The sequence below is a fragment of the Trichosurus vulpecula genome, chromosome 3 (assembly GCF_011100635.1).
Source record: "Trichosurus vulpecula isolate mTriVul1 chromosome 3, mTriVul1.pri, whole genome shotgun sequence".
NCBI classification, from domain to species: domain Eukaryota; kingdom Metazoa; phylum Chordata; class Mammalia; order Diprotodontia; family Phalangeridae; genus Trichosurus; species Trichosurus vulpecula.
In genome coordinates this window covers 116,395,102-116,423,000 of record NC_050575.1, presented here as the reverse complement: position 1 = coordinate 116,423,000, position 27,899 = coordinate 116,395,102, and the positions used below count along the sequence as shown (strand labels likewise).

The 27,899-nt window shown below is 40.0% G+C and overlaps 1 protein-coding gene across 1 annotated transcript in view; it reads left to right on the top strand.

Moving 5' to 3' along the window:
- TNC (tenascin C) overlaps nucleotides 1–27,899 on the top strand; it is a 109,586-nt gene that overhangs the window by 11,226 nt on the left and 70,461 nt on the right. The window contains 2 exon segments of the mRNA XM_036750602.1: nucleotides 23,848–24,370; nucleotides 26,266–27,672. Of these exon segments, the coding sequence (XP_036606497.1) occupies nucleotides 23,914–24,370; nucleotides 26,266–27,672 (1,864 nt within the window). The 5' untranslated portion in view covers nucleotides 23,848–23,913.

The window sequence follows — 27,899 nt, the reverse complement described above, 5'->3', positions numbered from 1 at the left end:
AGTCTAGTGATCTTTCCACAAAGCTACACTTCAAATATGGGACTCATAACAGATTGTGCATTTGTTGTCCAAGGTAAAGTCTAGCTGAGTATGGAAAGGCTGATCACCAGGTTGGCCACAGGCTGATAGGTATTTCAGCCACAGCAGCTCTTAAAGATGGTACGCCAAGAAGGGGTTGTGTTCTGTGGCAATGGAAGGAACGTTCACAGCAATGAAATCAGGGATTCTTAAAGTACTGGTGTATAAGTATGACCTTAACTATGTTAGCTTCAGGGCCCTTTGACTCCTCCTTTGTCTTTTATCTCTAGTTCAGTTACAAAACGAAGCATGAGCATAATGTGATGTCCAAAGAGGAAGTTTCTTACCAACACATGGGATAAGGGAAGACTCCCCAAAGGTAGAGAGGAGATGTATTTAAATGGGCTTGAAAGCATAAAAATCCCACAAGATAAAGGAGGAAAGGGGTGAATTACAATTCAATCAACAAACATCTGTTATGAACTATGTGCAAGGCCCTGTCCATGATACAAGGATGACAAATAGGAATGTCCCTTCTCTCAGGAGTTTACAATGTAGGAACAGGGGAGTGGAGAGCCACTTCCTTTTCTGTTTCCTCCCTGAGTGGCTTCCATCTCTGATTCCTCAGTCACTACCCATCAGAGAACAAACATTATTTGTTCATAGTCTTTCCACTGGTTCACTTAAACTGGTCTCGTTTCTATTCCTCTCCAAAGCACAGGCCTGGGGTAGGTTATTGTATCCTAGGAATGAACAAGCTGAAGTCCTTCAGGTCCAGAGTGAGGTCGGGTGCTTCAGTTGGACAATGTAAATTCACATTGGCAATGTGAAAAAAACAGTAAATAATACATGAACATCTTTGCCCCTATGGTAGGAATGTGATGTTATCGATGTAGAAAAAATAAGAGGACTCTCACTATCAGTGCAAATTATCACCTCCTCTGCAGTTTATAATCTTAGAGAGCTAAGACATCTCCATTTTATGGATGAAGAAACTGAGGCCCAAGGGAGTTAAATGATTCACTCATGGCCACACTGCTAAGCAGTATCATAAGAAGGATTTAACCCAGGCCTCACCTGACTCCATCCATTACAGAACACTGCCACTAGGTAGGAAGGGTACACACCAAGGAGAGTTAAGGACGACTTGCCTTGGAAGTGTAGAGCTCAGGCTAGAAACTCACATTTTATTACCACCATTAGCTCCTATTCACTGCTGAGATCATTGAAGGACCTGCTGGCCCAACTGTGCCTGGGCCCCTATTTGGAAGCTCATCAGAGGCCAAATTGAAATCATTGACATCTGCCCAGGAGCAAACCAGCTTTCCACACAGAAAAGCCTGGCACAGGACTTTTCCTGAGGGGATGTTTACAAAAGGGTAGGCCCAGTCGATGCCTTTGGGAAGTGCAGAGAGGTCAGGCATTTTACCATTTCAAACTCTCCCAGGGTTTAAGTGGTGATGGGTGATTTTCCAGCATGATTTGGCATAAAAACCCATTTAGTTGGTGCCTGTCTCTTTATGGGAACTGCACTAATTGAAGAATTCACCTTATGAAGACTGACATGCATTCTGCATTCTCATAGAAGGGGAAACGTAAGCTATGAATGTGGTCCAAACCATTATCAGCAGTGGGATACTGGAATGCCAGAAGTCTAACACAAAATCGCTATTTTTTTGTTTTTGCTTTTTAATCATGGAGATAATTTATTTACTAGCTCACTTTCTGCTATTACACTTCTGGCTTGGGGACAGAACAGCTTCCCTACCCAATAGCTGCTTCCTTTGCTGATGTGCTCTTCTGTTTCTGATTTTTCTTCCCCAAATGTTTTCCAAAGTAATATTTGGATAATATTTTGGATATATTTGGATATTACTTTGGAAATATTTGGATATTATACCACTACTTTGTAGTGATATAAAACGCTTAGTACAAAATAATCTTTATCTAAAAAGTAACAAGACAGTAGGAAGAAGCCTGGACTGAGAATTAGGAGATCTATATTCTTCTCCCAACTCTGCCACTCATTAGGTATATATATCAATCTCTCCGAGACTCAGTCCTCATATGTAAAATGAACCACATGACCTCTCAAGTTTCCTGCAGCTCAGACATTCTACGTGCTAATGGCCTTTTCTATGGCAATGAGCTATATGCTCTAACCTTGGATGTTTGAATGTCCCCTATACTTCCAGAATTCTATGGCCTAAAGTCACTTTTAGTTCTGACATTATATATTCTATATTCTAACACACTTTCCAATTCTAACACATGGGATGAGGGAAGACTCCCCAAAGGGAGAGAGGAGATGTATTTAAATGGGCTTGAAAGCATAAAAATCCCACAAGATAAAGGAGGAAAGGGGTGAATTACAATTCAATCAACAAACATCCGTTATGAACTGACTATGTGCAAGGCCCTATCCATGATGCAAGGATGACAAATAGGAATGTCCTTTCCCTCAGGAGTTTACAATGTAGGAGCAGGGGAGTGGAGAGTCACTTCCTTTTCTGCTTCCTCCCTGAGTGGCTTCCATCTCTGACTCCTCAATCACCACCCATCAGAGAGTTTCTACTATCCCACGCATCAGGGGTAGAGTTCTCTGTAGACATCAGGTGCAACATAAGCAGAATTATCCTACCTAAGGGTTACTTTTCTTTTTCATAAGTTACAATTACCAGAAAGTTGAAATCTTCAGACCTTCTGAAATGATTTCATTTCCTGATTAATGTGTATGGAGTTTCTTTTTCTTTGTCTTTATCTTTATATTTCTGTTTTTCTCTGTCTCTGTCTCTCTGTCTCTATCTCTCTGTCTCTGTATCTCTGCATTTCTTTGTGTCTGTCTCCATCTGTGTCTCTTTGTCGCTGTGCTTTTCTCTGCCTCTGTATCTCTGCTTCTGTGTCTCTTGTCTCTTTTTCTGTCTCTCTGTCTCTATCTCTCTGCTTCTGTCTCTATCACACAAACACACACATACACAGAGAGAGACAGAGAGAGACAAACAGAGAGACAGAAAGAGAGAGAGAGAGAGAGAGAGACAGACACACACAAGGAGACAGAGGGAGAGAGAGAGAGAGAGAGAGAGAGAGAGAGAGAGAGTTAACATGGGGTTCTTGTTCATATAGGATACTTTAGTAATTTCTCCCTCCTGGACCTCTCTCTTCACTTACTCCAACCCAATCTTTCAAAGAACAGAGTTGTCTATGGTGCTCAGAGTTATCTGATAAAAATCTCTCTTGAGATTCAGACTGAGCACGCAGTGCTTGGCACACAGTAGACACTTAATAAATGCTTATTCCCTTAAGTCAGTCCTGGAGTTTCAAATAGGAATCAATGTAGCCAGACATCTGTCCCATAGCTTCCACGCCAGTGGTGTCTACATTTTAGGAATGGAAGGAATGACGTTCAAATAAATGACCATGAATTTTCCAACCTCACTAGTTATGTAAATAGTGACATTTTTCATGAATGCAGCACCTTTTTTCCCAAGTTGCTCAGAGTGCTGCCAGTTGTAAAATTAGTCACTTCCCTTCTTGGAATCTCGATTTCCTCATCTGCCAAGTGGGGGTGACAATATGTGCCCTCCTTCTCCCACAGGGTTGTTCTGAGGATGGAGGAAGGCAAGAGACATGAGAGCAAAAGCATTGTGAGAAAATAAAGGACTTGCATCAGAGCCTCCAAACTCAGGTACTTCACAGATTTGTAAGGGGAAAATCACAGCATTATTCCGATTTTTGAGTGAAAAAAATTGAGGAAGGAGAGCGATAGCGTGTGTTTTTCAGTCATATGCTTAGTTAAAACAGAAATCGAACTAGAATATGGCTTGGTTTCTCAATATACTGTGAAGTACTTCTCTCTTACCCTACATATTAGAAATGCCTGCTAATTTTATAGCTAAAACTTTCTAGATAAATGCTGGTTCCGGACACATTGCTTCTTTGATACACCAATTCTTTCATCTTTTGTCGTAGTTGTTATACAAACCACTCTGTGACATCATATCAATACGCCCATTTCACAGATAGAAAGAAAGGGCCTTATCATTCATTAGTCAGGTACTGAACAAGGATTTATCCTTCCAGCTATTGATCTCAGCTTGCAGTTTGATGCTTTTAGTTTTGGGGATATATTTACTCTAGGAGAGCTCCATTTTTCAACCTTATAGAGTAAGATTCATTCAAGTTTTCATCCTATAGGAGGATAATGAAACTGTGTTTTCTTTACTTCAAACCTTTAAAGAGCATACAAATATTTGGTTATGAGATATGAATACCTATGAATACCTCCCTATAGCATTCTGATACTATAGATATATACTGTATCTATAGTACATATGCTCTATGTGGACACATGTAGAGATACGCATCTATAGTATAGCTATATAGGATTTAGATATTACAGGTAAATTGTTTTATAAACAGTGTTTGGATATTATAGATATAGATCTGTATAGTAGTATTTATCCATATGCAGAAATAGATCTACAACTCCAGCTAGGGATGGCAACCATAATGATGGCCGCCATTTGCATGGTCTTGTAACATTCAGAAGACATTGCACATGCAAGATCTTACTTTGTCCTCATAGAAACCCTACTACAAGCATTATTATTCCCATTTCACACATGAGGAAAAGGAGGTTCAGTGCTTGCTCCTGATCATACAGCTAGTTAAGAAGCAGCAAAGTCAGGACTCTCACCCAGGTCTCTTGACGTACTCGCTTTGCTATACATAAATGCTTCTCATCTGAACAGCTGAACATCAACAGTGTGCTTCCAAGAACTCCTATCTCCTTTTCCCTCACCACTCCCAGGTCAATGAAATACCCACCCAGGCCTTCACTCTGTGCTGCAGTCAGCAGGAAGCTGGATAAGGGCTCAGAAAGGGGAGGTGGGAAAGTAGCTCTTGTTGTTGCTCATTCAGCCTTATCAGACTCTTTGTGACCACATGGATTATAGCACACCAGGCCCTTCTATCTCCTACCACCTCTCAAAGTCTGTCCAAGCTCATATCCGCTGCTTCCATGATACCGTCTCAGGATAGCGGCACCAATAACGTTCATCCATTTCCCAGCTGTTCTGAGGGACTCCCCATTTGTTTCTGGCTCTTCTTCAATTTGATTAGGACACTTGCATCTGCTCATTCACAAGCGTGTATTTAGGGCCTACCTTGTGCGAAGCTCTGAGTTCCACGTCAAGGAGGATGCAGAGTTTACTTCAGACGCAATCCCTGATCATGGGGCATATGTAGTTCAGTAGTAGGATCAGACGGGCAGAGATAACTCTAATATTTGCTGTTACTTGAGATATGCCTTACCAAGTTTCAAAATAAAACAGTGGGGCATAGCCAAAAGAAAGGGCCAATGACAACACCAAGGATGAGAAAAGGCTCTTGGGTGGTGCAAAGGCACTGGAGTTGGGCTTCAAATGGCTAGCAGAAATCCCATGGATAAAAAGGAAAGGATAAGACAGGGCCAGGAACAGAAAATAGTGTGAGAAAAACACAAAGATGTAAGAGCAAAGACCATTTTGAGGCAGGGGCAGGGGGTGGGGGTGGAAAGAGAATTGGTTTGTTTAAAGCGCAAGATATATATGATAAGATTGGAAAGTCAGAGGCCATTTAATTTCTTTTCCTTGAACATCCAGTCCCTAAAACTGTGCCTTCCACAAAACAAGAACCTAATAATAATTTGTTATATTAAATTGAATTGAGTTGAACGACTTTGAGTGCCAGAGAAAGCAAACCGAACTCAAACAGTTATTAAATCATTTTTCAATCATATCCAACTCTTGGTGACTCCATTTTAGGGATTTTCCTAAGAAAGATAGGGAGTAGCTTGCCATTTTCTTCTCCAGCTCATTCTACAGATGAGGAAACTGAGGCAAACAAGGTTAAATGACTTGCCCAGGGTCATACAGCTAGTAAGTGTCTGAGGTCAGAATTGATCCCAGGAAGATCAGTTTTCCAGATTCCAGAACTCTATCCACTATAGTTAACTGAATTCAAACAATACAACACAAATGGTGACCACACCATAGAAATTCAAAGCTGTTCACTTATGGAGGTATAAACAAATATTCAATTAATACTGCCTATTTACTGTTATAGCCATCAACTTTCAAAGCAATCAAGCAGGGGGAGGGAGGAGCAGCAGTAGAGAATGGTTTGAATCACCTCCCATGGTTACCATACATACAACACTCTTCCAAACAGTCCTCGTATGGCACAAAGAAGTTTTTAATTACCAGAACTTTAAGCCCACCCTCCTTTTGTTAGAGTTGAACCCCATTTCTTTACTGTTTTGAGTAGTGGCTGCAGGTAATGGATCAGATGCAAAATTTGGGTGGGTTAAGTTTTTTCACACCTAGGGATGCTCAACTACTGGAAATCAACTTAAGACTAGGTAGCAATTTAGCTAAGTTTGTTTTCTTAGAGTAATATAAAACCCATTCATTTTTCAAATGAGAGGAGGGATGAATGTAACCCAGTTGTCATTCAAATCTGGATGCACACAGAGCACTGGTTTCAATGGAGAGTATTGGAGACAGTAAGTGCACCACCACATTTGGCTCAAGATTCTATACCAGTTCAGCTAGGATGCTATAGAGCTATAGAGCTATTGAATGTGAGATCAGAGGATCCAGGATTGAATCCTGGCTCTGCCTCTTTGGATAAGTCAGGTAATTCCTCTGAGCTTCAAATTTCCTCATCTCCTCATTAGATGATCTCTAAACTGGAATTCCAACAGAAAGTTTCTCCAGAATCTAGCAGCATTGTCCAGCCTATACTACTGAAAGAGTCTCTTGCCCATGTACCATAGCTATCAGTGCTACAGGACTCATGTGGGTTCTTTTGTTTTGCTTTCCTATTCTGTTGTGCTTGTTAGCTAAAAACTTAATCCAGCCATAACTGAGAAATTCATAAGTCTATTCCTCACCTTTGTCATACTAAGTCAAAAAAATTTTCAAAAATTCTGAAAAAAAATTTTTTTCTTAAAAATTAATTTAGTTTTAAAATATCATTTGACCAGAGTAGGTGGAGGAGAAATATTAAAGATGTCCCTGCATTGAATGGTTTCCCATCAGGCTGATTCTTTGATGAGCTCCATACCTCCCCCCTCCCTAACTAGGGAAGAAATGTTATTTTTTTTAAGGCAAGTGCTTTGCAAAAGTCTTATTTCAAAAGTTGAAACCATACCAGGCTTGAGCAGTTTGTGGTTTGAATGTATCAATGGATCTAGTCAAATACCTAAGCATTTCTTAGGTATAGTTGAGCCACAAATATGAATCTTATTATTGTGTCTGGATGGAAATATTTTACAGGATAAGATTTGTGGATTAATTAAGTTGGTACTGAAACTTCTCCTAAAGAAAAAAAAATAAGAGGGGAAACTGGGATACTCTTCAACTGTATGGGCTAGGAATTTTTAAGCCAAGTCATTGAGCTGAGGAGAGGGAAAATAAATCACATCATGTAGCCCTCTGTCCCTTTGTTCAGAGGACTATATAATCAGATTAACAAATCCTGGTGAAGAGAAACAGACCCTAAGATAGTAGTGTAAACAGGTGAGTGCTATAAACTTAAAACAAACATTATCTGAATCTAAGCCCCCATGCTAAGCCCTCACCCAGAGCAGAAAAATTCTCAACATTCACCTAAGCAATTTCCTCAATTCCTCGGGCCACTGAACTTGGCCAACTGACTTTCACATTTTGAAATCCAGAATGAAACTCTACAGAACAAAACTGCTGAATCAAGTCGTGGGATGAAACTAACAATGGACCAAAGCTCCTTGAATCACACTCCAGATTTTAAAATAAGTGCCTTAAGTAATGAAGGTCAAGATTTAAAATGAAGAATGACCCAACTATAGCACACAATGATGCCAATGAAACTGGATAGTTTGCAGACTTTAATGGCCCCCTCGTGCTTCCTCCTCACCAAGAACAGTGTCTTATGTCTGTTTGTCACAAGTTGTGCCAAATAAATCTACTTCCTGCCAAATGCCACAGGGGGCTTTACTTTTCAGTCATCAAGCTAGCTTGTGGTAAAGTGGGTGGATGTAGCTTTGGCACAGGGGCTGTTGGTTTTTAAGTGTCCTGGGGGAATTGCAGGGCAGAGTAAGGGAAGAAAAGCAAAGCGCAGGGTGGGGGACGGGATGGGGGGGAGGGAATCGCCTTCCTACATGACCACCAAATAGCATCCCTTGAGGCAATGACCCCCTCAGTATACCTTACCTCCAAAGTGACCAAGTTATCAGAACAGAATTGAAATGAAAGAGTTAGACCAGATACTCTTTAAGGTTCCTTTTCATCTGTGAATTCAAAGATTGATCTTTGAATTTCAGGATAATGATTATATTAAAAAAATTTTAGACTCAACCATGTTCCTTCTATTAAGAAAAACATCTTAAAACATTTTTCACTCATTTATAAAGTGTCTGCCATGTGCAATGCATTTACTGTTCTCTGGGGGAGATATAAAAGTAGTGGAAAGACACAATCCCTTCCTTCCAGCAGCTTGGAGTCTAGTGAGCGATCATGTGCTTATACCCCAGAAGCATTCTATTCTGTAGGCAGTGTGGTGTTGTGGAAAGAGTCCTGGATTTAGGGTCCTCTGACCTGGGATTGAAATCTGAAACTAGCTACTACCCATTTTATCTTGGGCAAGTCTCAGAACCATTCTGATCCTCATTTTCTTCATCTATAAAATAAGGGGATTGGTCTACATGATCATGGCATGGTGGATAGAGTTCCTTGGCTGAAGTCAGGAAGGCTTATCTTTGTGAGTTCAAAATGGGCCTCAGACACTCACTAGCTGTGTGACCCTGGGAAAGTCGCTTGATCCTCTATTTCCTCATCTGTAAAGTGAGCTGGAGAAGTAAATGGCAAACCACTCCAGTATCTTTGCCAAGAAAACCCTGAATGGGGTCATGGAGAGTTGGACGCTTCTGAGATGACTGAACAAAGCAAAGAACTACATGATATCTAACATCACCTCCAACTCTTAAGTCTTATGTTTCCATTCAAGTTCCTACTAGACCAGCAGCATGAGCTATCATTCTGGGGAAGCTTTCTATGATCCACTACTTTTATTACTGGCATGAAAAGGTTTACAAAGCATAGTTTACGATTATTCCCACTTTACAGATAAAGAAACTAAGGGTCAGAGGGAACTAAATCATTTGCTCAAATAAGCACTATTTAACAGATGGGGAAACCTAAGGCCATAGAGTTGGGGCAACTTGCCCCTGGTCACATCTGGCCAGAGCCAGATTTAAACCAGGTCTTCTCAGGACTATCTTGATTCAAATTCCATCTCTGATACTTAACCCTGGGTCAGTCACTTAACTTCATAGCTCAAATGGGAAACCTTCATCTGTCCGATTGAAATGTTAATTCCTGTAGTACTTCCCTCCCAGAGATGTTGTGAAGCATTAAAGTCTTACTGCCATTTTAAGCTATCAAAGGATGAAATTGTACTAAGAGTTCTGGGACACCCTATACATGAGGTTCTTTGAAAAATTTAAAGTATTATATAAATGTCAATTACTATAATTAGTATAGATGAGAAAAATAGAAACCTTCACAAGAATTCTTTTCTACCTGGAATTTCAAAGTATCATTATCATCGGATAAAAAAAAAGTTCTATTATTGATTGTCTAATAACACTCACCTGTGAGCCTATCCCTAGCCACCAACATACACAATGGGCAGGAGATGGCATCTCCCCTCATCTCTGTGTGTTACCTCTCCCAGAGAATGGTCTTTTAGCCACTCCTCCCTTCAAGGCAGAAAAATAAAATCATTGCTCAGGAAGGGATGTTAGGGATCATCTGTCCTAACTCTTTCATTTTGTTAACAAGAAAACTGATGGTCAGGGTGGGAAGGGCACTTGAACATAATCATATAGCTGATAAATGGAAGAAATAGTCGTGACTTGAGCCAAAAGTTTTCTGATTCCTAATCCTGAGCTCCTTTTCTTTCCTTTGAATCTCTCATCTATAATTTCTGGATAGGAAGGGGTTCCTAGGGAGTCAGTAGCCTTCAGAATCCCCTGTGCCTTTGTGAAGCACCCCGATATGGCTACCATTCATCAAAGCAATCACACCCACTTAGGCTGCTGGGATGGTGGCCAGTTCCTCTGAACTTCCCATCCTGACCACCGAGTTTTCAAAAAAAAGGCTCTGAGACTCTTTCAAGAATGTGATGTCAAAGGAAAACAAAATGAAAGGCCAAGATAAATGCTACTCATGAAGCTTGGATACCACTGTTCTGGGTCTGGTGGAGGCCTTGGTTGGACTTACTTTCTCCTGGCAGTAGAGGATACACATTGCAACTGTCTCGTTCAACTGTCAGGATCAGATGTCCTTGGAAAAAATCCACCCAGAATCCGCCTCTTGACTTCTTTTTTTCTTCCTGACACATTCCAAGATGGAATTTATGGGTGTTGAGAGGGACTGGGGTGAGGAATTTCTAGAACCTTTGAAAATATCCATGTATGCATCTCCACACTCCAGTAAGTATGCACAATAAAACTCTAGTCTGCAAGCAAGGAGGCATATTTGGTGTTAGCTTCCTGAGGAGCTGCCAAGATGACATTGAAAGAAATCCATCTGCTATCTCCTAATAATTAAAAAAAGTCTTTCTTCCCTTCATCCAATCAGGGACATGCCATGTGTCTGTGTCAAACTATATACACTTAATATGTTTTATGCACTAATAAAAATGAATTCATGAGTGATGGTCTGAAATATATCTCTAGGCACTTAGTAGTTATCTTTATTTATCCAAAATGGAATGGTTTTCTTCCCAGTAAGGGCCTAAGTGAAGAGCAGTAGCCTCTGATTCCTGTATTTAGAGATGGTGGCTAAAAATAACCAAGTGTATTTTACACTCCTTCTCTAAAAGTGAGATACAAAACAAACTAACATGAAAGATTTGGTCCAGAACCAGAGCAGAGTTTGAATAAGAAATGACCAGAGTCATGACCAACCTCAAGCCTTGATTTCCCCCATCGAGAAAATAGACATCACCCCACAGGTAATGTTCTAAAAATCTTTCTATTTATAAACCCTAGAGGAACTATTAACTCATTTGTATACAATGTATAATGGCATGAAATAAACATCAAAAGAAACTTGAATAAAAAGTCAATTAATACTTTTTAATCAGTGCATAAGGGCTGGAGCAGTAACAAAGGGACTGTTCTTTGATCATTGACTATTTTGTCTAAAAATTAACATGTACCATGCATCCAGGAAGCACTGTGATATATAAGTACTTCATTGGATACACCAGTATACAGCTAATGTGTTAGTCAATGCATAATTAGCCTTTTCAGAAATATAGCACATAGAAATAAATGCATGTGCGTATGTGTGTGTGTGAGCGTGAAATCAACCAACTGATGATCCAAACAGCCCCTGACAGGCTGAACAGCCTGAGGTTAAAGAGCTAGTATGTTTTCATCAAGTATAGGTCATGCCAGAAGTTAGGCTTAGACCAATATCTTACACCATATTCCATGTTAAATTTAAAATGGATATATGACTTGAATATTAGAGATACTGCCATAAAATCATTAGAGGAAGAAGCAGATCATGTACCTTCCATGGCTATAGTTAGAAGAAAAATTTTAACGACAAAAAATATAGGAAGAGAGCCAATTAGAAAAGAAAAAATGGATAATTTTGATTAAATTCAAAAGATTTTTTCAGATACAAAATGAATGCTTCAAGATAAGAGAAGCAGTTGACTTGGAGTAGAGGGGAACAACTTTGGTAAAAATTTTTAGATAAGGGTATGGCATCCAAGATGAATAGACAACTAGTGGAATTACCTAACACCAAAAGCTATTCCTCAATATATAAGTGATCAAAGAATAGAAATAGTCTTCAAAGAAGAATCACAAACTACTAACAACCATATAAAAGGATGATCTAAATCACCATTAATAAGAGAAATGCAAATCAAACAACAACAACCCTGAGGTTTTACCTCATACTCAACAGATTGGCAAAGATGACAAAAGATGCAATAGTGTTGAAGGTGTTGTGGAAAGAGAGGAACACCAATGCATTGTCAGTGGAGCTTTAAATTAGTACAACAATTATTGAAAGCAATTTGGAATTATGATAATAAAGTGACTAAAATGTTTATACCCTTTACATAATGATTTCCCAACTTGCTGTATACTTAGCAAAACCCTTAATAAAAAGAAAGGTTTCATGAGCATCAAAATACTCATAACAGCACTTTTGTGATAGCAAGGAACTGGAAATGAAGTAGATGACCATCTATTAGGGAATGAATAAACAAACTGTGGTACGTAGATGTAATGGAATATTACTGTGCCACAAAAAATGACAAATGTGATGAATGAGAGAAAAGCATGGAATATTCACGTGAACTACTGCAAAGTGAGGTAGAGCAAAGCAAGGAAAATAATATAGACAACAACTGTAATAATGTAAGAGGAAAGAACAACCACCACAAAACAATTGAAAATGAAGTTGCAAAGATCTCAAAAGTCAAGAGATATGCAAGAGAAGATACCTCCTCCCAATCTTTTGCAGAGATACAGAATCCACAGGTGTGGGATATTACTTCTTTTTCTTTTCTTTTTTACAAAACTTCTTTATTATAAGGATAGCTTTCTGGGAAGGAGAAAAAAGAAGAATGCAGGGAAAATCTAAGAGACATAAAAACAAAAGACAGCAATAAAAAGCTGTTAAAATAAGTCATGTTAGACTTATTGTTAGACATGTTACACATCAATTATTCCTCTCTTTTTTGGACAGGGTTCCTAGGCTAATCAATCAAGGGAGATGTTATAGATATGTTTTGTCTATGATTTAGTAAAACATCTGATGAATTATCTATTTAGTAAAGCACTGGATGAAGTTTTTCATGTTATTGTTGTGCATAAGGTGGCAAAATGAGAGTTAAATGATAGTATAGTTAGGTGACCTGGGAATTGGTTGAATCACCACACATCAAGAGTTATCACTGATGACTACATGTCAGCATGGAAGAAAGACGTTAGTGAAGGCTCCCAGGGAGCCATGCTTGATGCTGAAGTGTCTAATGTTTACCAAGGACTTGAATAAAGGCATAGATGGCATACTTATCAAAATAGCAGATGAAGCAAAGCTAGAAGGAATAATTAATACACTGGATAATGGAGTGGAGATTCAGAAATGTTCTCAGCAGGTCAGAACATTGGGTCAAATCTAATAAGATTATGTTGAATAGAATAATGTAAAATCTTACACTTGAGTTAAAAAAATCAGCTTCATAAGAGGAAGTATGGCTAAACAGAAAAGGATTTGGTGATTTTAGTGTAAGCTAATGTGAATTATGTCCTGGAACTCCATCAAATACTGTTTACATATTATTTATATTTCCATTCCAAAGGCATTGATTTGAGCATCAGTTGCCACTTTTTTGAGATTTAAATAAGAACTGGCCTTGGCCAACATGTGGAAATATAAAGGTAGAAATACCGCTTGTGGAGTGTTTTTTTAAAAAAAAGAGCAAGGGAATTATTTTTCATTTAACAAAGATTGGGAGGAGAGACCTTTCTGAAATATTTGTCCAGATAGCCAAGCCACTCTATCAGTCTCTTTTACCGTAAAGTGATTTTTAAAATTACATCTACACTAGAATGCATTGAATTTCACTTACTAAGTTTCTGGGATGTATCCCTGTTGGAATTGCAAAGTCTTATCTGGGACAATCCATCCACAGTAGCATTCTGAGTCATGGTATCAGCTGCCAATTTGGCCTTTGTTTACTAAATGGGCAAATGCTTCCAAGAAGTTTCCTCCCTAGACACTTCGAGCTTATCACAGTCCATGATTTAAAATTAAACTGCATTTTGGGTTTCATGACTTGCAGCCAGTAAGGATACACTGCTCATGTGAGAGAAGTGAAGTGTTCCAAGGTTGTGTCAGGCAATTTGACCTCCCTTTCCTAGAGCACTAGGGTATGTGATCTTGGTGATGGAATCCTAAGGTATAGTGTTATAATTACCTAGGAAAGACATCAGGGCATCAATTCCATTATGGATTTCAAAGAAATCTGGTTGTGAAGTGGCAATGTAATGAAAAGAGCACAGGATTTTGAGTCTGAGGGCTTGGGTTCAAATTCCAGTTCTAACACTTTGTAGCTGTGTGATCATTGGTAAGCTACTTAGCATCTCTGGTCTTCAGTTTCCTCATCTCTAAAATGGGAAAAGTTGGACTGGATGATCTTTAAAGTCTTTTCTATTTCCAAATTCCATTATCACATGATTAAGAAAAGTGCCATGAAAAGATGAAAAAATATATATTGGATTCTTGAAGAAGAAAAGGATTTGAGTAGGCAGAGATAGGGGCTGACAGTTATGTGTAGAATCAAAGTAATGGGCATAACCAGCAAAAAGAGGGATGGATAACCAGAAGAAAGATGGGTGGGACCAGTCATCAAATTACCATGGGAAGAAGAAAGAGAAGAAAATTAAAGTTAATGTTTAGCAAGTAAATAAAATTCTTGTTGTGGAATAGAAGGAAGAGGAGATCACATTCAACAGTGTCACCTGGTAAAAGTGTAGGTGGCACCCTGCCAAAAAGGACAGAAAGCAGAAATAGAGGATTTTAGCCATGAGATCATAGAATTTTAAGCTGGACATGACCTTAGAAACCACCTTGCCCAAGTCCCGTACTCCATAAAGAAGGAAACCTGAAGCCCAGAGATGGGATGTAATGAGCAGAGTTACTGAAATTAGCATTACTCCAGATCTTCACACTACATACCAGAGTGTGTCAGGATGGAGCAATGAATATTCCTCTGTAGACCCATCCCAACCCTTGAAGGCTATCTTTCTGCTAACACATTCCCCTCCTAGGTGGAAACGTAGACTTAAGTGGGAAAATGCCATTCATTCATTCACTCATTCCACAAGGCTATATTTTTATGTTTAAAACATTACACTAAGTGTTCGGGGTACAAAGACATCCATGACACAGACATCATTTTCATGTTGCCTCTATTTTCTGATTTGTAAAAAATGGAGATTGTACTGGTATAACTCTATGGTCCCTTCCACCTCTAATGGAAGAATGACATTGCATGGATAACTATGGTACAAGGGAGAGGGAAAAGTGCAAAGAAAGGGAGCTGGCAGAGTGTTATGAAACATGTGAGGGAGGGATCACTTTCACCTAAGGAGGAAGAGAGGTGTCAGCAAAAGCTTTATAGAGGAGATAGAGTAGGTGGGCTCTGGAGATGACCTGAGCAAAGGCTCAGAGATGGACAGAATGGAAAGTAGTCTAGTTTGGTTGAAATATAAATTCTGGGAAGGTGGGAGAAATTTAGAAAGGTGGGTCAGAGCCAGATTATGGTTGATTGTTGTCCTTCGTTCTTGAAGAGGGTGAAAATGACATCAAGTTTCCATGTGTCCGACTGTGGCTGATCAGACCAATACGAGCTCGGAATGCTCTACCACCGGTTGGGCACAAATAGTACATGTGAACATTTGGGGTGGATTCTCTAAATTTGCGCATCCTGGGTTTCCTTTGAGCTGTTTCAGTTCTGCTTTGCTCACAGAGCACAGCACCTTCTCTGATGTGGGAACGCCACGCTGAGTGGTTCTGTGCCAGTGTCTCCTATGTCATACGATCAATTCCAAAGTTCTTGAGAATTTCCTTGTGTCACTTCTTCTGACTGCCATGTGAATGTTTGCCCTGTTTGAGTTCTCCATCAAATAGATTATAGAGCATTTTGAATACAAGTATCAATAATGCATGCTTTTTTATCAGCAATAAGGAGTCCCTCAAAGTGAGTAAAAAAAATGACAAGACCATAGCAGTCTATTAGAAGCATTTCTTGGAGAGAATGTGGTATGAAGGATGACTTGAAGGACAGACTGAAGGAAGATGCATTTAAAAGCTTTTCCAGGGAGGAAGATATGGCGTTTGAAATAGGATGGTTGGAGCAAGAATTGATATAGATTGAGGGGAAAAAAATCAATTGTTGACCTACTTTTCCTACAGAAGTAGCAAAATTAAGGAGGCTCTATCCAGTGGATAGAGCACTGAGCTTGGAATCAGGAAGACTCATCTTCATAAGTTCAAATCCAGCCTCAGACACTTACTAGCTGTGTGACCCTGGACAAGTCACTTAACCCTGTTTGCTTCAGTTCCTCATCTGTAAAATGAGCTGGAGAAGGAAATGGCAAATTACTTCAATATCTCTGCCAAGAAAACCCCAAATGAGGTCACAAAGAGTCAGACACACCTGAATAACAATCAAAAAAACTATTTTTAGCTAACTGTCCTAATGAGAAAGGGAGAAAGGTAAATGTTTGTTTACTTCTTTGTTTTTGGTAGGATTTAAAGGTTGAAGAGAATTTAGAGACTGCCTAGTCCAAACCTTTCATTTTACAAATAAGGGAATTACTGCTGAGAAGGTGAAATGACTTGCCCAGTAAGTTAGTACTAAGCTAAGAATCAGATCTAGGTGCTCTGATTCCAAATTGGATCTCTTCCCACAACACTGAAAATCTGATTTTGCTGAGACATATTGCAAAATTGCTAGACTTCTCCACAAGAGAGAGAACTTCTGGTACATATGATTCATCTACCAATGCAGAAATACCTGAGATCTAACTGTCCAGTAAGATGGGGATTGCAAATACTATAAAAAAAGCAATTCTGTTCTTGATTTCAAATGCATTGTATCTAAAGTCAACATTGATGGAAACTAATAGGAAAGAGAAAATCTGTCTCTTTTTGCAAATATTGACATATCAGATATTTTTATTGCTTTAAATCATAGTAAATAATGACTGCCTGTAGGAGATGAGGTGGGATGAGAGTAATTTCAATGCAAAGTTATTCCCTATTTTTAGTTCTTCACTTTAAGACACAGTTAAGCCCATCCAAGGACATAGATCCTAAATTATGAGTGAATGAGGAAGGACTATGTAGCTATAACTAATGGAAAGATCACTGGATTAGGAGTCACAGGAAGTGGATTGGAATTGCAGTTCTTCTATTTACTATCCAGGGGAGGTCTGGACAAATTACTTAATTTTTCTGGGCCTCTATTTTCTTGTCTGCAAAATATGGAGACTGGACTAGTGGATCCCTGCAGTCCCTAACCTTAACTCCCTAAAGTTCAGTTATCTTACCTGTATAAAAGGATTATAATGCACTTTAAGTACCTTACAGAGTTGTGAGGATCAAGAAGGGAATGCACAAAAGGGAAGCTAAGTGGTGAAATAAATAGAGTACTGGCCTAGGAGTCAGGAAGGCCTGAGTTCAAATCCAGTTTCAGTCATGTACTAGCTGTGTGACCTTTGACAAGTTACTTTACCTCTTTCAACCTCAGTTTACCTATCTGTAAACTGGGGACAATAATAGCACCTACCTACCCATGTTGCGAGGATCAAACAAGACAACATATGTAAAGCATTTTTTAAAACTTTAAAGTGTTATATAAAATGCTATGTATTATTATTTATAAAATGTTATGCAAATAGCATCTCTAAATATAATGTTATGGCTTTATATTGAATAGCTAAATGATAAAAGATGAGGTACAAACACAATAAAACAGCTTATAAAATTGAAAAGCCTAACATGACCAAATATGAAAAACAAGTTAGAAATGAGAGAGATCGTTGTTGGTCATCATCATTTCCTTAACTCATAAAGCAGGTAGGAAGATAAGGAAGATGAAGCACATTTCAGATCAGGGGAGTAGGAAGCTGGGAATTCACCATGAGTGAAAAATAAAAAAAAAACCAAGGCTGAGAATGGCATTAATGGAAGGAGGAAAAAAGAAAACTAATCTGGCTTAATGGTTTATTTCAAGAGTAATGGTTAACAAGGATGGCTAGCTAGCTAGTAGCTAGGGGTGATAGCTTAAAGGGAAAAACTGTTAGAAGTGGCCAATGGGAGAGGGAAACTGGAACTATCTAAGTGTTTAATGAAAGGCTAAAAAGCCTTTGTTTGAATTTGTAACAAGTCAGGTCTCTCTAGAGGTCTACTTTCCTCCATCAGCGTCCTCATGGTGCCCTAAACAGGCAGCATGGCATAGCATAGGGCTTCTTAACCTGGAGTCCTCAATTTCAGGGGAACCATAAAAGTATATGGGGGAAAAATTATATCTTCACTTTCACTAAGCTATAATTGAAATTTAGCATCTCCTTCAATTATGAATGGAGACAACGAGCATTATTCTGAGAGGCTATGTCAGATTGTCAAAGGAATCCTGAACATACGTGAGTAAGAACTGCAAGTATAGTGGAAATGGTGCTAACATTTCATACTTGAATCCTGGGGCCATCCTTTACCAAATATGTGACTGGAAAGCCAGTTCCACTTTTTTTGCTTACAGTTTCATCATATATAAAATGAGGAGTTTGGATATGATGGTCTTTAGGATCCCTGCCAGGTCTAAATACTATTATCTTATTCCCTTCTCTGGGATTCATTTTCCATATCTGTTAAGTCATTGGACAAAATACTCCTTCCGGCACTTTGATTCAGTAATGATTCTGGAATGTTAAGAAGGCAAAGGAATTTGAAATAGAGAGGGAGACACTGAAGTAGCTAACCCTGAGGTCAAAGATGGGAAAGGAGTTCAGGGAAAGATGGATGGATGAGAGGACAGAAGCAGGTTGATTCAGTCTCTATCTCATCCAGTGGAAAAACCAGAGCCTGGGTGGCCTGCAAGAAGAGAGAAAAAGTGGGAGAAAAATCATTTGTGCTGTCATGGTTCCAAATGGCCACAGTAAGCAACTAACCTTATAGAAGGAATCCAGGTCATCCAATAGGTAAGGGAAATTCTAGGCCAGTCAACCACAGAAGCACTAGAATTCCAAAGTTTCAGACAGGTTGGGTCCTAGGATTCTTGGCTAGAGGTCATTGAGGGGATTGGTTTTGAGGCCATCCTCTGAGATTGAAAAAAAAAAAAAGATTACGAGAGAAATATGTTTAGCTTTCTGAGTCATCCTTCAATGGCCAAAATGGAAAAAATAAGAGGTCAAAAAGTCTAGGAAAAAAAGCTAAGGACCCAGCTGTTTGGTAGGAAATAAACTCTTAATTGCTATAATTTCTCTCTCCATTAGAAATTAAATTGAAATATAAGTCATTAATGTCAGTCACAAATGGATTCTGGGAGGGGCGGAGAAGGGGAAGGGAATAATGACAAAATAAAAACCTGAAAAGTTAATTATGTTATCCTCTTTTATTAAATTCAGGGAAGGGAGGGAAGGGGGATAGAGGGAAGGAAGAAGGAAGGAAAGAAGGAAGGAAGGAAGGAAGGAAGGAAGGAAGGAAGGAAGGAAGGAAGGAAGGAATTTCCTTAAAATGACAAACAATAACCATAGCTTTTACAAATTCACATTTCTATTGCATTTTCAGGTTTACAAAGTAATTTCCTCACAGTAACCCCTATGAAGTAGGTAGGCCAAGGTTTGTTGCTCAGACTCAAAGTGATGAGGTGACTTCTCCAGAGTCATATAGCAAGTTTTAGTAGAGCTGGCCTACGAATAAAACTTGAAAACAAATAAAACTTGAACTACAACTCAAAGCTGTTTCTTCTTGACCTTCCCAGAAAAGATGGGAAAACAGCAAACTGCATCCTCTATATGAAAAGAAATCATTTACTTAAGAGAATCATGACTTGCCCTCTTATTCTTTTCTTTTGTGATATGAATAATTGCAATGCCTTTTGTTGTATCTTCATTGAGATTAACTTCTAAACCTTAGTTAGAAGTTGGCCAGTTTCTAATCCCAGTTCTGTATCTATGAAGGCACACATGTTCTATGGGATATAATGATGTACTTTGCAAAGACAAAAAATTAAATTATTTCCACAAGATGCCCAAAATGTGCCAGTTGATTGCCATGTGCCTAAGGGAAAGGGGGAGGGGAATGGCATGAGAATGAAAAGCTCAGCCCCCACTTTCTGCTAACGCTGCTCCCCAATAGGGTAACATTTAACTTTGTCAGCTCATGAAAATTTATAGTGAAAAAAGCTTGTCCTTTTCATAAATCTATTGCCTTGAAAGAGTAGCTGGCAAAAAATTTGTGGGGTGGGGGAGAGGTGTGGAATGAGTTTTTGAGTTTAGGACATTTATAGAAAGAAGTAAGGAAAGAGTCCCATCCAGACTCCCCACCTTTCATTTGTTGTTATAGAATGTTAATTCCTCCTGAGCATGGTAAGCTTTTGCAGAGCAGATAATGTTTAACTTTTGTCTTTGTATAACTAGCGCCTGGTACATAGTCAGCACTTAACAAATACTTGTTGTTAGATTATTGCTTTGACAAATGTTTATTATCTACCATGTAGAACTTTCTTTAAATAATGGAGATAGGAGCTTGGAACCTTTGTGGAACAGAAAGGTAAATTCTTAAAGATCAGAGTCTAGTCTTAGTTTTGTCCTTTTATTCCCCATGACTAGCGTGTGGTAGTCCCTTCATCAATTCATATGAGTGCAGTCAATAGGACGGAATATAAAGCTTTAAGTCAGGGATTGAAGGGTTTTTTGCCTTTCTTTGTATTCTCAACACTTAGCACAGTGCCTGGCAAATAATAAGCATTTAATAAATGCTCATTGACTTGACTTGACTTGAAAAAATTGATCAAACCTAGTAGATATGCCAATGTTTGAGGAAAGAAGGAAAAAAGAAAGAGGAAGAAGGGGAGGAAAGGGGAAAGAAAGAAAAGGAAGAAGCCATTTGCCCACATGCCTAGTATTCTTGTCTCTTCCTTCAATCCAAACATAAAAATATTATTTCTCTTCAAGCCTGGTTACTTAAGGAGGTCTCATTTAGGAAAGCAGGACATGTTTAAGAAGGATCTAGTCTTCTCAAACACAAGACAGATAGCATAAGTAGATAGATGGATAGTAGTGAAAGATCAGACATGAAAAGGCAGGAGGAAACATCTCTTTCAAAGATACATACCTCTTGCTTCCAAGTCCTGCAGACATCTGAATCTTTTTTTTTATCCCTAAAAGGCTCAGGGTGACTAAAGAAATGTTTCTCAATCCCATTGTCCCAACACCTGCTTACCCCGCCTTTCTCAAACTACCAATTGTGGCTGAACACATCAGGTCATTTCAAACCATTTGAATTGTTCTCATTTCTTTTCTTGATCAATCTAGTTCACTAAATATTCTCTGTACAAATGAAAGGAAAGATCAGCTTTCCTCTTACTGACTCATCTTACCCTTAGGGCAAGACACTGCTGGAAAAATGTCAGGAAGCCACCTACAGAATAACCAGCCTACACAGATAATTGACTTGAGACACTAACATAATAGAAACTTCCCCACGAAAAAGAAATGGAACAGAGGGATGCCATGAGTAAACTGACTGATACAGTTTAGAAACAAATGTCCACAACTACCTTTCCCTCAGTCATATCCAGAGGAAAGAAGTAGCTGAAGAGGGTCATGAACGAATTTAGAGATGATTTATAGATAATTTTCATATGTTTGAGTACAATATGCACTCTAGCCTGAAGTACATTTTTGAGCTAAAGTAATAATCACACCCAAATTGGCCACTTGTTAATCTTTTTCTTCTCAGTTCCTTAAGTCCCCTGTGACACAAATTGATAGCAATGAGACAAAGGATTTCCTCAACCTGATGATCTGAGATATTCCTCTTACCTGGAATGCTTTTCCCTACTTGAACTGTTCATTCCTTGAGAGTAGGGACTGGTTTTTGTCTTTCTATTTTGTCTTTCAGCGCTTATCATGGGGCCTGACAGACAGTAGGCACTTAATAAATGCCTACTGACTTGTCTCAAGATCAGCACCTGTAATCTGTGACTTGCAAGTTATCGAAATCTAGTTGATTCTCTCTCTAATATTTGTATTGGCCTTACTGTCTTAACTGGCTTAGAAGTTCCCTAAGGACAGATGCCAAGTTCAATACTTGTTTTGTAAGAAATGCAGAGCCAAGAAGAGGACTGGAAATACTGTAGAAAACAACAAGTATTTATTTGGGTTGATTTCCATGGATGGAGACCAATAGCAATCTGCAGAGAACCCTTTTCTCCCAGGGCCAGAACATAGAGAACAATGGCTTTGGGCCCCAATTTCATGTCCAAACACCTTGAATCTTCATGTGTGAGTATTCATTAAGAAGAGAATATGATAAGCTTATGAATAGAAAGGAGATGAAATATTGTAGGAGAATAATAGGAATGATGACAATAGTTGACATAGAACTTTGGTGTTTGCAAAGAATTTTATATACATTATTCTATTGATGTGTGAAATAGGGAGTAAGTAGCATGACCCAGTGGAATGAGCATTGGCATTAGCGTCAGAGAATCTGGGTCTGAAACAGGACTCTATCACTTAACTTCTTGGGTATTCTTGGTTAAGATACATAACCTCTTGTGGCTTTACTTTCTTTATCTTTAAACTGAAGGTGTTGGACCAGATAGCCTAAGGTCTCTCTAGATCTAGGTCTATGTCCTTTGTTTTAAAGTTATTTTAGAGGGAACCATCTCATTCTCATTTCTATAATAAGAGTGAAAATGAATGTAATCTACTACTCCTTTTCATGCATTCTATATTGTGACCAAACCGGACAACTGCCCGTTTCTTGTTCATGCCATGTCCTCACCTATCTCTATGGCTGGCCTTGGTTCACACTGTCTCTCATGCTGGCAATAGGATCATTGAATCATAGCTTCATAGATAGAATTGGAAGGAACCATGGAGGTCAGCTGACCCATTTCCCTCATTTTACAGAAGAGGAAACTACAGTCTAAAGACGTGAGAAGTTTTATCCAAGATCACATAAATCATAAAGGGCAGTGCTGGGAATTAAACCCAGGTTGTCTGGCTCCAAATAGAACTTCCATTCCTTGTTTCCTCATCTTCATTTTTGAAGTTCCTTCCTTTCTATAAGACCTCCTTCTTGAGGCTTTACCTAAGACTACCCTCCCTCACCCTGCTGAGCATTGCCCAAAACGACTATCCCCTCTTCAAATTTCCCAAGAAGGCTCTGTCTGCATCTCTCCTTTGGATTTCTCACATTTTACCTTACATAATACTTATTTGTGGATATGTCACATTCTCCACTGGAGACTAAAGTCCTTGAGAGAAGCATCTATCTTATAGATGGGTGTTCTAGGATACATAATTTAATTTAAATTATGATTGGATTGTGCATCCTAGAACATTGTGAGGGGTGGCGAGGCTCAATGAGGTAAGCTGAGTCACTCAAAGAAAACAAAGGCCACTCTGGCTACACTGGGTCCCAATTAGTGCAAATAATGAATCCTCTGAAATTATCCCATTACTCCAATTTACATTGTATGTATCTATTGGACTGAAGCAAATCACCACATTTTACATAATTATAACTTGAAAGACTGAATGTGTATGACCACTTCCTGACTTTCATTATGTGCACTAATAGGGACCTAACTGTATTTCTACCTACAGGGTCTCAAATCCAGTTCATAAAGCTAAGAGAATAATTAGGAAATCCTCAAGGACTTCAAGAAACCCTTTCACACTGCTGGTGCTTACTTAATAAATGATTCAATTGAATTGAAGAATACATACCCAAATGTGTAATATTAAATACTTTGCAAAGTTTTCAGTCATTATTAATGCTGAGTGAAAAGAAACTAATGCCAGTAACAATAATAGCTATGGTTTTAAATTATCATCATCATTATTATTATTATTATTATTATTATTATTATTATTATTATTATTATTATTATTATTTGTAGGAAGAAAATTGTCTCAAGAAGAGAAAAGGAAACTGACTCTAGATTAGGCTGCAGTTTTCCTATTTCCAGATTTGAACTGTAGAAGTACATTAACTTTCATACTTCAGAAGTGCCACCATCACACTGAACTCCACCATGGGGCCTCTAACCCAGGTGCTGGCCTACACCATCATAGCTCTGTTATACCACCCTACTCAAGCAGGGGTTCTTAAGAGAGTGATTCGCCACAAGCGGCAGAGTGGCATCAATGCCACCCTGCCAGAAGAGAACCAACCAGTTGTCTTTAACCATGTCTACAACATTAAGATGCCCGTGGGTTCCCACTGCTCAGTAGACCTAGATTCAGCCAGTGGGGAGAAAGAACTGAACCCCCCCAACGAGCTAGGAGAACATTTCCAAGAGCATACACTTAATGAGGAGAATCAGATCGTCTTCACACACCGAATCAACATCCCCCGGCGAGCATGTGGCTGTGCACCAGCTCCAGACATCAAGGACCTGCTGAGTCGGCTTGAGGAACTAGAGGGGCTGGTGTCTTCACTACGGGAGCAATGTACCAGTGGGGCTGGCTGCTGTCTCCAACCTGCTGAAGGTATGTGGGAACTTGTTATGATGCTGGCTGCTTCTGGCAAAAGAAATGTAGCTGAGTTATATGAAGGAAGGTATCTGATCATTTGTACAGCTGGAATGGATAATAGAGGTGACTCAGTCCAACCCCATCATTCTTCAGATAAGAAAACTGAGCCCAAAAATAATAAATGATTTTCCCAAGGTCATATAGGTAGTAAGTAGAAGGGCTAAAACTTAAACCTAGGTCACCTGTAATCACTTCTTCATTTCTTGTCTAACCATACTATGATGTCTGTACACTGATAGGTATTCCCTAGCCTCCATCTGCTAATTCTCTACATTTAAATTCCTGATAAAGCCTATAGGGACTACAGACAAGTGTTCTACCATTCCTATGTCAAAGTGTCAGACTGCATGAGTATTGAGGCCACAAATCCTGGTCCAAACATCATACAAAGATTTCTCTTCCCAGGGAACCCAGCAAAGAACAGAAGGATATCTTCAAAGCCTAATTTTCAGAGCTCTCAAAACATTTTAGTTTATAAAGGTGGGGGAGGGGATGAAATGTTTCCTTTGCATACAAACTAGTTATCTTCTTCTGGCAATCATCCATTAAAATGTAAATATGATACAGTATTGTAGAATTATTGCAAAGAATTTGAAAGGACTTGCTTATACTCAATCTCACCTTCAAAACTAGTAGTACATAAATTAGCTTCCAACAAGAAGGTTAGATCCTGATAGGGAAAAAAATGAAGTTAAGGGGAGTCATTGATGCAAATTAACCTCATTTCCTTTTTTAACAGGATAGGTTAATGCAGGGCTGGGGAACATGTGGCCTCCTAGGTCTTTTTGACTGAGTCCAAGTTTTACAGAACAAATCCTTTCATTAAGGGGATTTGTTCTATGAAGTTTGGATTCAGTCAAAGCGCTGCACTTGAGGACATGAGGCCTTCAGGCCCCATGTTCCCCACCCCTGGGCTAGTGGGATAAAGAAATACTGAAGAAACAGTATAGATGAACTTCAGCAAGATGTTCTAACGCTAGCTTTTGGGTACAAAGTTGCCAAAATGATTATAATTAGGTAGGGTTAGAACTCCTTAAATGATTGGCTCTGAAGAGTAGTCAGTAACAGGTCAATGGTGAATTAGAGCGAAGTCTTCAGTGATGTGTTCAGAATGAGAGCACTGAGAATCTGTCTGAATTCTGCCGTAGGTCTGACCACATCTGGGGTAATGGGTTCAGTTTGGGGTAACCCATTTCGTAAAGAATATTAAAGAAAACTGGAAATTATACAGAGAATAATGAAATGATAGAAAGAGACTGGAAACTATGTCATGGCAGGATCCATTGAAGGAATTGAGAACTTTTAGCCTAGAAAGGTTTTTTGGTTTATTTGTTTTTGTTTTGGATGGAGTGAGAAATATGATTGCTTTCTTCAAGTACTTAAAAAGGTCTATCATGTGAACAAGGGGGAAGACTAGTTCTGCCTGGCCCCAGAAGACAGAAGTATCAGCAGTGATGAAAGCAGCAGGATTCAGATTTCAGTTTGATTGAAGGAAAAACTTCTCCCCCAGAAGGAACTGTCCAAAAATGGAAAGGTAGTGGAGGCTCTTGAAGGAGCAATCTTCAAGTGAAAGATAAATAACTATTCCTTAGGGGTTATTGTACAGTGAATTCCTGTTCAGGCACAGGTTAGACTCAATGGCCTAAGAAGATCCTTTTGGTTCTAAGATGCTGTTATTCATTTTCCCTGCCTCAGATACAGAAAGTGCCTAAAGCTTGATTATATTTACTACACACCTGAACACAAATAAATACTCCAGTTAATAGCCCATTCCTCCTCAGGTGAGCGTTATGCCTTGTGGTTACCACAATATTTTAGCCTAACAGAGTTTGACCTCTTGGTTGCTGCAGGTCGACTGGACACAGCACCCTTCTGTAGTGGTCGGGGCAACTACAGCACAGACAGCTGTGGCTGCGTGTGCGAACCGGGCTGGAAGGGACCCAACTGCTCTGAACCAGAATGCCCAGGACATTGCAACGACAGGGGTCAGTGCATCGATGGACAGTGTGTCTGTGAGGAGGGCTTCACTGGTGAGGACTGTGGCCAGCTGGCCTGTCCCAGTGACTGCAATGACCAAGGCAAGTGCGTCCGTGGCGCCTGTGTCTGTTTCGAGGGGTATACAGGGGAGGACTGCAGCGAGGAGCTGTGCCCTGTGCCCTGCAGTGAGCATGGCAAATGCATGAACGGGCAATGCGTTTGCGATGAGGGCTTCGCTGGTGAGGACTGCAACGAGCCTCTGTGCCTTAACAACTGCTACAACCGCGGGCGCTGTGTGGAGAACGAGTGTGTGTGTGACGAGGGTTTCACTGGTGAGGACTGTAGCGAGCTCATCTGCCCCAATGATTGCTATGACCGGGGCCGCTGTGTCAATGGAACCTGCTACTGTGAGTCAGGCTTCACAGGAGAAGACTGTGGGCAACTCACCTGCCCCAATGACTGCAACCACCAGGGCCGATGTGAGGAAGGGCAGTGCGTTTGTGAGGAGGGATTTGCTGGTGATGACTGTAGTGAAAAGCGCTGTCCCGAGGACTGTCACAACCACGGTCGCTGCATTGACGGGCAGTGCGAGTGTGATGATGGGTTCACAGGGGCAGACTGTGGGAAACTCAAGTGTCCCCGGGACTGCAGCAAACACGGCCGCTGTGTCAACGGGCAGTGCGTGTGCGATGAGGGTTACACAGGGGAGGATTGTGCCAACCGCCGGTGCCTCAATGACTGTAACAACCGCGGGCGCTGCGTGCACGGGAAGTGCGTGTGCGAACAGGGTTTCACGGGTTATGACTGTGGAGACATGAGCTGTCCCAACGACTGCCACCATCAAGGACGCTGTGTGAATGGAATGTGCGTGTGTGATGATGGCTTCATGGGGGAAGACTGCCGGGACTTGCGATGCCCCAAAGACTGTAACAGCCGGGGGGTTTGCGTGGCTGGGAAGTGTGAATGCGATGAGGGCTTCGCTGGGGAAGCCTGCGGAGAGTTAGCTTGCTTAAATAACTGCAATAACCGGGGCCGCTGCGTGAATGGACAGTGCGTGTGCAACGAGGGTTTCATGGGGAGAGACTGCAGTGACCTAAGGTGTCCAAACGACTGTAACAACCAAGGGCGCTGTGTGGACGGCAAGTGCGTCTGCCACGAGGGATTTGGAGGAGAGGACTGCAGTCAGCTTTCCTGCCTGAACAACTGTAACGACTGGGGACAGTGCGTTGGAGGGCGCTGCATCTGTAATGAAGGGTACACCGGTGAAGACTGTTCAGAGGGTAAGTGACAATGAACAATTCCCATTTCTATTGTCAGTCTGCCAGCCAATAGGTCCTGACTGAGCCAGGCTCTAAGTGCTGAGAATACGAGGAAAGGTAAAAACAGCCCCTGACCTCAAGATGTTTACAATCTGATTGGGAGGGACACCGTGTAAATAAGTAGGTACATAGGAGACAGGTGTTATGTAGATGACAGAGACAGAGAAGATGAGAGATAAAGAGAGAGA